Below are 11,962 nucleotides of genomic sequence, written 5' to 3'. Positions count from 1 at the left end.
TTGGTCCTGTTAGTGAAGGCAGGGGGCTGGACTCGATGACCTTTCCGGATCCCTTCCAGCTCTATGAGATATACCTATCTCCATATATTTTTTATTTACATTACAATAGCTTTGACAGCTGCTTGTCTTTTTCGTGCTTTCACACAAAAACTACATTGCCTGGCTCCCAAAGTACATGATGGGAGGAAAGTTGTTCATATAGATAAGCCACAGGACTTACTCATCAGAGTAAGATGATCTCGGTTCTAGTCCTGATTCTGCTACAGATTTCCCGTGTGACCTTAAGCATGTCACTAACATGTACCTCTGTGCCTCAGTTCATCCATCTCTAAAATGGGGATATTATCTCTACAGATGCTCCCCAAGTTACGTAAACCCAACGTACACAAATCCAAATTTATGGAAAAAGTTCCATAAGCTAGAAATAGGAGTTTTTGTTGTTGTTGTTTTGCGTAATGGTTGGAGATATGTTTCCAACTTACGCAAGGCGTTCCAGAATGGAACGATTGCGTAAGTCGGGGAGCGTCTGTACTTCACAGGGATATTGTGAGGCTAAATTCATTAATGCTTTGAAATGGTGCCACAGAACTGCTAAGCCTTAGTATCATTGTCAAACTAGGCCTTCTGTTGAGAAGTATCAGTACAATGGCAGTTCCCACTGAGAGAGACTTCAGCACCTTTCATAGACCTGGAGATACAGAAACTGTGATGAACACTGGTTAACTACATACATACCACATAGCATGCTTCTTAACAAGATAATCTACTTTAGTAAAAATATAACTTTCTGTGCCATTGTAACTGATCAGTGAAGTTGTCCTTCAGAGGACAAAACCTTTCCACCTGAATCTTGGTTGATGTAAATCTGAAATCAATGGGGCAATCCTGATTTTCAGCAGCTGAGGATCCCACTTGTATTATGTTCATGCTTTGTGACTTGATTTTGGCTGTGTACATTTCCATTCTAAATACATTTTTGGTCACTTCTCACTTACCAATCAAAAGAAAAACTCATTTGGGGCTGATACCAGGAATAGAAATTCCAGATCTAAATGATGTTTTCTTGGTTGAGAAAGTGAGAAGTAACTGAGAATGGGTTTAGAATGGAAATTCCATCTCAGCCTTCTCTAGAGCTTTGCTGTAATGCTGTTCTGCAGTGAAGGAACATGACTTTCTGGCCCGAACCTTCTCAGCCACTAGTTTTCAAACCATCTTCATGCGGTAGCCCTGATATGAACAGAGGGGCTCTGTGACTACAGAGAGGGTTCAGGATTGTTGCTAAATGCTCTGTACAGTCTGTGCCATGACCCTCATGGTACGCTAGCTGCATCACAGAATTCCAGCCTGAGTGATCTCACAGGGCTCAGCTGGACCAAGGGAGTTAGTGGAGATACATAGTGAACAAAACGGTCATAGCAAATCTACGAGGGATGTTTATTCCATGGACCATTCAGCATTTTGAAGACAAAGAATTTGTATGCCATCCCCTTCTTCCCCCACATGTTTGTGCCAAGACGGGCGTCTCACATCAGGGAGATGAATAGCAGGTCTGTTTCAGCAGCTGTGCTCTCTTACCCAGAGAAAGCATTATAGAGTCCCTGGGACTGCAGAGTCCCAAGCTACTGTGCAGTCTGCAGAAGGCTGAGGAAGAGACCTAAGGGCAAAAGGATGGCATCAGAAGGGGAAATCATCAACCTTCAAGTGAGTCCATCTTGGGGAATTACCAAGAGGGAAGTGGGAGGGTAGAGGGAGGCAGTAACAATTCCTGTCATTTACTCCTCTGTTTTGGTACTGTTTTGAAACTTCTTTGCTGAAATTTTCAGCCCCCTTTGGAGAGAAGCTGATTGCAGGTTCATCTCAACACTCTGCTAATGAAAGGGCTTATTAGCTCCTTATTGTGAAGGAGACAGGATGAGAGAAGAGCTGCAGGATCTTACTAGAAAGAACTATTTTTGTGGCGAGAGTGAAACACCAGAGGCGGTTAGCGTCCAGGTCTGAGAGGGAGGCAGTGCGAATTTTACTAGCTGTAAGAGTTTGAGCTGTTCCCCTCCTCACAAAGCCCTTCTGTGTTTGGCAGAAAGTGCTCCCAGTCTAGAGAAAAGGAAAAGAAATACATATAGCAAATGCTGAGAGAGAGCACAAGCCAAGCTTTCCTATGTGGTGTTGATTGAGAAACAAAACGTACTGGTAAAGCTCCTTCAGTCCTTGTGTGTTTCCTTTTGCAGGTGTTTGTTTTTTAAGGAGGGTGTTTCTTTGGACTCAGTGTGTCTTTTAGGAAAGGGCAACTCTCCGAGGGTTTGGAAAGAAGTTATTAGGATTGAAATCAAGCCCCCTGATCAGAAACATTTGCCAAATTTGGGAAAGTTCAGATTCAGATCTGCACCTGGCAGCTGGCCCCTTCTCTAGAACTACTCCAAACATAGTCCTAGACTCAACTCCCAGATTTGGGGAAGTTTGAACCAGTATCCAAACTTTGCAGTTGGCCTCCATTTTTAGAGTGGCCTAAGCCAAATTCTTAGAACTGAACAGAGCAAAACCTTAGGGAAGTTCAGATCTAGGTCAAAATCTCTAGAGATTATAATGCAAAGAATTGGGCCTGTTGTTATAGAAATCATCAAAGCAGTACTGAAGAGGACTCATTCCCACTATCCCAAAATTTTGTAACAGGGAATGGCAGAACAAAGAGAGTGACTGACTGGGGCAGGGGCCTGATGCAGGCAGATTCATAAGGTCACTTCAGCAGAGGAATGAGATGCAGTGCAAGCTCTTAAAGGGCTGGAATGGGTGTCCTCAGATACAATAGGAGAAAAAAAGAGCAGTATTCAAAGGTAGCTTTGCCAAGTGGTGAAGCTGGATATTGCTACGGATGCTTCTGTTTGACCAGGAAAGAGAGAGGGCTGAGCTTTCCCAAAACAAGGTAGAAAGGGTGAAGGCAGAGAGGTATACAAACCAGAACAAGTGTAAAGGGAAACAGGTCAAGAAATAGAAACTAAAGACAAGCCAAAACCCCTGCATATGAATCTACCACACTTGGGAAAAATTCAGATTTGTATCTGAGTTTTGTGCATGAACCCAGCCTCCTAACAGGACAAAACAACCCTCTGAATCCAGATACTCCTGACATTCAGAAAAGTTTGGCTCTGCATTCCGATTTGAACCTTGCAGCTTGGGTCCATCTCTAGTGTGACTGAAGAGCTGTTAAGGATCACTTCAGTCAAGGGAGATAGTATGTGAGCAACTGAGAAGAGAGAGATGGTTTGAATTTCAAAACTAAAATTAACGTGTTTGTTTCTGAACCAGGCAAGGGCAGGATATCATCCGCGTCTCTGCAAAATCCCACAAGACAGAATGTTTGCCTGAGATTCTCCTAATGGCACCTCATGGGGATTTTGCTAAACCAGACTTTACAAAACTTAGGCAAATATTCATAGGTTCCTGCATACTTGTCACCAGGAAACCTCCTGGATGATACTGGCAAAGGAAAGAGAGCATTATGGATCATGTAGGTGAGGAAGTAGAAGGGTCCTTGGAGGGCCAATGTGTAAAATAGCCTTTAAGGCAGAGCAAAGGAAGCAGGAGATGAAAGAAAAAAAAAAAAAGAAGAGTGAGGGAAAGATAGTGTATACACTCTTTAATTAAAGGCACTTTTGACAGTACCCTTTGGTTCTTTGCTCTGACTAATGATGTGCAGGTGTCCACTCTGAAGTCCATCAGCTACAGCCCTGGAGGCCCCTGCAGGTATAAGGATTGCACACTCTGGGGCAATCCCACAGCTGCTGCATGAATCTTTATCTGAAAGAACTACTGTATGCTATTACAGTGATAGCCAAGAATTCTAACGTACATGTATATTGTTTTCATTTGGTTTTATTTTGGAGGCATTCTGTGCCCAAATGGCTGCTCACTGCCAACTAGAATTTTTATAGTGCATCACATTTAGACGCTTTCCATTTGAGAAAAGAATTCAAAACTTACGATCCTTTAGCCTGCAATGGAGGAGGCATTTAAGATTATGAAGGCTCTAGTGAGAACTGATTAGTCTCCTCTTTTTTTAGCCTGTCCCATAACACGAGAACAAGAGCTCACTAGATGAAGTTAACAGAATAAAAATAAATACTTCTTCTCTCAGCATGTAGTCAGCCTGTGGAATTCACTGAGTCCTGGAGCAGGTCAGAGAGTTAAATATTGTAGCTGGCACTAAATAGGGGATAGGATAATTTTATGACCAATAACAACACTTGGAGTTATGCAAGCTACATGAGGCACTTTCAAATCTCCTACTTCAGCTAATGGTGTATGGGCATCAGGAAGATTAGCCCTTCTGCCTCCAAACAACACTATATAATTGCTCAGGTACATTGAAAAGGATACCTGCCAACTGTCCCAGTGTAGGAGCCACAGCTACTTTCCTAACAGCAAAGTAGCTAGCATTTCCCACTCTCTCCCTCCCCAAAACTCTCCAAGTCCAGAGCACATCTATAGAGTTTATTTTTCAACTCCCACTTCTAGGCACACGTACAAAATATCAAACTGCACACGGGTCCTAAAAATAGGACATTGTCAACATGAAAAATGCTCTATATCAAGCTAGAATTAAACCCCTCCCATCCAGCCAAAACCTGAGTAAACAGATAAAACTATAACCCGAATTCAAAGGTGTATCTGTATTTTTCACCCCAAACATCTCTATTTATGGCTTTCAGATTTTGCCAGCAATGGCAGCTTCATTTTGCTCTATAAAGTATTTGGTATTGGCTGTTGACAGGAAGTCAGACTAGGTGGACCAGTTTTCTGATCTGGTATGGCAAATTCCAAGCTGAGATAACTGGGAGCTGAAACAGCATTTGGGATATCGACATAAACAAAACAAAACCCATCACCAGGCAGCCCATCCTGCCTCAGCATTGGTGTTTGATACCATGGTGATGAGTCCATTAGAAGTTAAGAGATTGGTGAAATAAATTAGATTAGAGTTAAAAGAACAGGAGTACTTGTGGCACCTTAGAAACTAACAAATTTATTAGAGCATAAGCTTTCGTGGGCTACAGCCCACTTCTTTGGATGCATATAGAATAGAACATATATTGAGGAGATATATATACACACATACAGAGAGCATAAACAGGTGGGAGTTGTCTTACCAACTCTGAGAGGCCAATTAAGTAAGTGAAAAAAAACGTTTGAAGTGATAATCAAGCTAGCCCAGTACAGACAGTTTGATAAGAAGTGTGAGAATACTTACAAGGGGAGATAGATTCAATGTTTGTAATGGCTCAGCCATTCCCAGTCCTTATTCAATCCTAAATTGATTGTATCTAGTTTGCATATCAATTCCAGCTCAGAAGTCTCTCGTTGGAGTCTGTTTTTGAAGTTTTTCTCTTGTAAGATAGCCACCCGCAGGTCTGTCATTGAATGACCAGACAGGTTAAAGTGTTCTCCCACTGGTTTTTGAGTATTATGATTCCTGATGTCAGATTTGTGCCCATTAATTCTTTTGCGTAGAGACTGTCCGGTTTGGCCAATGTACATGGCAGAGGGGCATTGCTGGCACATGATGGCATATATCACATTGGTAGATGTGCAGGTGAACGAGCCTCTGATGGTATGGCTGATGTGATTAGGTCCTATGATGATGTCACTTGAATAGATATGTGGACAGAGTTGGCATTGGGCTTTGTTACAAGGATAGGTTCCTGGGTCAGTGTTTTTGTTCAGTGATGTGTGGTTACTGGTGAGTATTTGCTTTAGGTTGGGGGGTTGTCTATAAGCGAGGACAGGTCTGTCCCCCAAGATCTGTGAGAGTGAGGGATCATCTTTCAGGATAGGTTGTAGATCTTTGATGATACACTGGAGAGGTTTTAGCTGGGGGCTGAAGGTGACAGCTAGTGGTGTTCTGTTATTTTCTTTGTTGGGCCTGTCTTGTAGGAGATGACTTCTGGGTACTCGTCTGGCTCTGTCAATCTGTTAGTTGAATACCACAAGATAATATCAGTGAATATATGCTCCAATTCTGATTGGCCATTCAGTGAGATCATAGTTGCCACCTTATTATTTGCTATCCATATATATCTGTGTGAATGGGTTTGGGTTCAAAGGGATGCTCACAGAATGAATGTTGTTCATATTCCTATGTGAACAGTGATATTTGAAGATGAGTGTCCTCTGTTCACTTTTGTCAGTTTTTTAGATCGCTGTTCTTCTTAAAAAGTTCCAGTCATCCATTGCATGGGGCAGAAATGATACCTTGCAATCTAAGTGATGGATCACACAGTATAAATAAGAAAGAACGAACACATGAAGTGAGCAGTTTGAGAACACCCATAGGCTGAAATTTGCTTGCATAAACTGTTCAGTGATTACTTGTGAATATCAAGTACATTTCCAGAAATCAGGATGGATTTATAAACAATTTGTAACCAGGAAAAAAAAGAGTTAAATTAATTACATAATTTACTCCCAACTGGTAGTTTGACCAGATCTAGATTAAATAGATTTTAGATAGGCAGATTAATAGAATTTGCATGACTTTAATGAGTGGCAGCTGGGACTTTTCTAAAACATTCACAAAACGAATGGAAAGTCCCACATAAATCATAAATTCTCTCTCCCACATCTCACTTTCACATTGTGCCTGATGACGGAATGTAGTGGGTTTGTTCACAACTAGATGAGACTTCTGTTTATTCTTGTTTTTGTGGCTTCAAGTTTTGACCTCAGGCAGCGTCGTGGTTACAAGTTCTCTGTCTGGGTACATAGCTGTCTGCTTCTTCTGCAGGAATAGCCAATTTGTGCTTTCTAGTGCTGCAGAGACTTTTACCCTCATTCAGCAATATCCAAGAAATATGACAATGTGATGTTATAGTCCAAGCAGTGTTCCTGTCCCAGAGGGCTTCAGTAATGTCATTTGGGCACCGGGCAGAATTATAATTCTGTATTTTAATAATAATACTCTGCGTTCATACAGATCCTTTCATGTGAAGATTCCAAGTGCTTTACAAACAGTAAGTAAGCCTCATAATATCCTTGGAAGGTAGGGAAGGATTATCCCTATTTTTCAGATGGAGAAACTCAGCCACATGAGTGACTTACCTAACTGTGTGCGGTAGTGATTCAATGGCAGGGGCAGGAATAGAGCCCAAGAGATCTCCCGTGCCCCCAGCCTCTAACTATTAAATATCATTAACTCAAACTGTGAAATTTAGGAATAAGAACAGATTGTGTATAACGAAAAGTCTAGGGTGGGATGGGAGGAGTGGAGAGGGCTAGGGAGAAAATTCACTGTGAAAACAAAGCTCTTCTAATGTAGTCAGCAAAATAAGAGATGTGAAATCTGATATCAGACTGGGGAAAGAGAAAAGTCTTGTGTCTGTTCCCCAAGTCACGGGGACTGTGATTCTGCACAGCACTATCCAGGCTCTTCTCCAGGCTGCCTGTCACACTAATGCTAGAAGGCTTGGAGATGTGGTGCTAGCACATCACCGTGGAGAATGGAATTTTTTTACAGCAGTACTAATTTGATCTTTGTTCTCGAATAACATTGTGATATTTCTCCTCACTCCTACAAATTCCTCCTGCTCCCCCTCTATTCCTCTCCCTGGGTGTGGACAGCAACTTTACTTAGAATGGGAGGGGCACAATGGAAAATTTTCAAGCACAGTATTTTTTGGGGGGGAAGGAGGGGTCTTGAAGAAATTGGATCAGTGCTAAAGGAGATCTAGAAACTGAGAGCACTGTGGAGTGTGATGTGTTCATACACACACACAGATTAGGGGCCAGATTCATCCCCGGTGTAACTCCACTAAAACTAGAGGCCTTCCACAGGCATTAATTTGGTCCCAGATGCTCCACCTCAGGGAGGTTTGGTGAGAGAAAGGTATCAACATTTTAATGAATGTTATTGAGGAGTCTTATCCATGCTACTCATTCAGAAGCATAGGGCCACAATAGGGTTACAAATGTGAAAATATATATGGGAGTGGAAGATATTAATGAGTATTCTCCGATTATATGCAGAACACACTAAAGAGTGAATTAATCCTGCTGACTGTCTGTAACTCTCCCTGAAACAACGTGCATGAAGAGGGATCACTGGATACCTGATCTTCCCCCAAATGCTACATTCAGACCATGTTCCCCCTCCTTCTAACCAAATGCTCTCCTTCATTCCCCCTGTTAGATGTATTTCACTATACACACTGTGCACATGGGCTCCCTCACTGAGAGGATCGCTGTGCAGCAGAGAATCTGGCCCTCTATGTCCTGACATTGCATGGAAATTGACAGTGCTGCATTACCCCAATACATCTTTTGCTAGGTATCAATGCAGCAACATTCTCTTCTTGTTGTGTCACCTCCCACATGCTAAGTGGAGGTGTTCTGGCATTGTAATGTGATGGGAGATCCTCAAGGAGACCTAACTGCAGGAGGGAGTGGTGTTTAATGTTACAGTAGGTGGGACTTCTGATCATTTGTGTGCATCATAGAATCCATAGCATTCTTTGGAAGATATATTGGGCCAGACCCTCAGCTGGTGTAAATTAACATAGCCCTACTCAAATCAATGGAGTTTTGCGAATGTTCATGACTTGAGGATCTGGCCCTGCTGTTCTGGCCAAAGTGCAACAGGGGTAATTATGTTCTCCTACCTAAACTGCCTCCGCAGTTTCTGCTGGAAACAGACTCTTGACTTCCGGTCCTTAACTGTTGTATAAGGCTACTGTGTGCGGTTAAACAGCCACTCCACTTAACCCTAGGGGTGGATGGAGTGAATCCTGTGTCAAGTTTGAAGATTAGTTTATAAAGTACTTTGTGATGAGAGTGCTACTGTACATGAATACAAGATGTTATGTTTACTCTGTGCTGCCAAGCAACTGCTTGAATAATCCATGGCCTCACTCATGGGTAAGATTAGCATAATTCCCGCTACTAGCGGGACCAGTATTAGAGGAGGAAAAAGTCAATGACTCAACACAAATGGTACAGTGAACTTTCCCTCAGGTACAGTGAACTTTCCTCCAGTGCCTGTAAAAGTCACTTGCCATGCTGTAAATTACTCAAGTGAGAGGAAACAGATCTTGAAGAATCTTAAACTTAAGCCATTCTGGTAATGAATTCTGACCCTTGGCCTGCCTGAGTGGAGGACTGAGGAGGTGTAACTGTTGCATAAGCAGTGCAATGGAAAGGGCTAGTGATGAGCAAGCCTCACAGGGTTTGGATGAAGATCCAAACATTGTATCTATGAAGGTTTCTAAAAAGTAACCTACCTCTCAGAGTGCCTTCAGGTGCCAAATCCGTCCTTAGGGTAACTCTACTGAAGTCAATGGAGTTACTTCAAGGATAAATTTAATCCCTTAAATCTGAAATTCATGCGACAACAGGCTCTCTCGGGAGATTGTGGGTGCCTTCTTAGAACACCCTTCTTTATGGTTATTAAATATATATATTGCAGTACTGGCTAGAGACTTCAGCCAGGTCAGGGCCTGATCATGCAAGGCACTGTACAAACATATAATATATGCACCCAAGAGTTTTTGTAAACCCTTTGCACAACGACCGGTGCAAGATCCCTTGTCAACTCTAACCAATATGGGGCACAAGATGACAAACTAGAGCAGAAGTTTAGTCTGTCCCTATTCTACAGTATCAGACCCATGAGCCCAATCCTGCTCCCACTATGTTTGTACAGCTCTGAGCACTCAGCCAGAGCTCATTATATAAAAATACTATCATCTGCTTCCATAGAATAGGCTTTTTCACTGCCTCACAAGTCCTCCTACCCCAGCCAGAATCCTGAAGTGAACAAAACCTTTTCTGAACATTACAGAACAACCAAAAAAAAGTTAGTTCAACTCTGGAACTAGAAATAGGCGAAGGTTCTGGGAGTTTATTGTATAATAATCTGGAGTAATTCACCCACCCCTAAAGAGGACAAAGGTGCGGCTGAGTCATCACAATGCCTTGAGCCAGGGGGATTCCAGCAACGGATCATATCCAATGCTCCAACATTCCCCAGGGTGAGCAAAAGCAGTGCTTGCGGATGTTGTGGCATAGGGTGTTGATACTAAAATCAGCCAATAGGATGAATGAGATGGAAGCACATGATTCTTTGTCAGCAGTGCTTCCTGTGGACAGGAGGACCCTGAAATGTTTGGAAGCATGCAGGGTGAGACACAAAGAGTTTGGGGAATGAAAGCATTTTAAGAATAACATATAAGTGTTTTTCTTTGTCTGTTGTTAAAACTCACAAGAGTGGAGGGAGATGAAAAGCTTGGGAGAACCACAAAAACAGCAGGTGCATGGAAAGAGAGATGAGACACTCTGTGGCTGAAGAGGCAAGACAAACCCATGTGGTTCTCGGGGAGAGGAATGGGGATGCCAAGGGCCTTTGCATTGAGTGGTACCATTTTCACACAGAAAGAGGCAGCAAGTCTGCACAGCTGCACCATGACCATGAACGAGGGGCGGCTTAGAAAAACAAGGTCAGCTGACAGGCGGAGTAAATACGCATGGGGACAAAAACATCCCCTCTTCCCTGTGCTCTTCCCTCCAGCCCATCCTGGTTTGTTTGGCAGCTTTTGTAGGTCAGTGGCCTTTGGTATTTTATTGTTTAGTTTTAGAGACTCCGCCTCAGCACACGGTAAGTGGGAGGCAGTCCAAAGCCACCTGGGAGCTCCCTTCCCTCAGAAGGGGCAAAGGAGAACACATGGCCTGTGAACTCCCCCACCTGCTCACAGGAAGGAACATTACAAGGCTGACAGTCCAAATGCCAAACAGCGAATGAGCCCTTGATTTCTGCTTAACATCATGGGGACAGTTGCATGCCTCTGAACTAAGGGCCAGCCTGTGGTAAAGTCCCCTTCAGGGAAGGGGTGCCCAACCTGAGCCTGAGAAGGAGCCAGAATCTACCAATGTACATTGCCACAAAGCCACAGTAATACGTCAGCAGCCCCCCATCCGCTCCCACCCTCCAGCAGCCCCGCCGATCAGTGCCTCTTGCCTGCTGCAATCAGCTGTTTTGCACGCGCAGGAGGCTCTTTGGGGGACGGGGAGGAGTGAGGGCATGGCAGGCTCAGGGGAAGGGGTGGAGGGCAGGGCCTGGGGCAGAGCAGGGGGTTGAGCAGTGAGCACCCCCTAGCACATTGGAAAGTTTAGCATCTGTAGCTCCAGCCCCGGAGTCAGCGCCTATGCAAAGAGCCGCATATTAACCTCTGAAGAGCTACATGCGGCTCCGGAGCCACAGGTTGGCCACCCCCGCCTTTAGGGGGTCTCACCCTCAGCACCAGCATGGAGTGTAGCCGTCTCTGTTTTTTTCCAGATGGAAAAGCAGCTCTCCTCAGGCTCCTCCATCCTCAGTGTATCCCTTAAGAGCTCCTCCCTGCTCCTGCTAGCCCACCACGCAGCCCCTGCCTCCATATACAGAGACCTACGGTGCAACCCCATTGGGCTCCTCATTATTCAGTGCCAGTTGGTATGAGTAGAAGAATGGGTTTTGTTCAGCGTATAATCATAAGCATAAGCATGGCTATGGTGATTTCCTGATCATCCAGCTAAGATGATGAATTGTGATCTCAGAATAAAATAAAACAAATCTTCCCAGAGTTGATGGTTTTTGCGAGTAAATGTGTCCTTTGTAACTTACAAACCAAAGGAGATTAGCCAGGACGGGTAAGGAATGGTGTCCCTAGCCTCTGTTTGTCAGAGGGTGGAGATGGATGGCAGGAGAGAGATCACTTGATCATTCCCGGTTAGGTCCACTCCCTCTAGGGTACCTGGCATTGGCCACTGTCGGCAGACAGGATACTGGGCTGGATGGACCTTTGGTCTGACCCAATATGGCCGTTCTTATGAATGACAGTCCATGTTGGTTTCCATTTCTTTCCCCAATGAGAACTGGACTTTATTGTCTACATCAGTCTGGACCTCTCCTCAGTTTCCACGTTCTCCCAGCTCCTAAGAATTGAGA

General features: G+C 43.8%; 1 protein-coding gene across 1 annotated transcript in view; it reads left to right on the top strand.

Annotated features, from left to right (window-relative positions):
* The first annotated feature begins 1,613 nt into the window (after positions 1 to 1,613).
* NINJ2 (ninjurin 2) overlaps positions 1,614 to 11,962 on the top strand; it is a 77,924-nt gene continuing 67,575 nt past the window's right edge. Inside the window, exon 1 of the mRNA XM_054016287.1 lies at positions 1,614 to 1,701. Coding sequence (XP_053872262.1) covers positions 1,669 to 1,701 — 33 coding nt within the window. The 5' untranslated portion in view covers positions 1,614 to 1,668. The remainder of the gene's footprint in view (positions 1,702 to 11,962) is intronic.

The sequence above is a fragment of the Malaclemys terrapin genome, chromosome 1, assembly GCF_027887155.1.
Source record: "Malaclemys terrapin pileata isolate rMalTer1 chromosome 1, rMalTer1.hap1, whole genome shotgun sequence".
NCBI classification, from domain to species: Eukaryota; Metazoa; Chordata; order Testudines; family Emydidae; genus Malaclemys; species Malaclemys terrapin.
The sequence above is the reverse complement of the archived record's forward strand: the minus strand, read 5'-3'. Positions and strand labels throughout refer to the sequence as shown.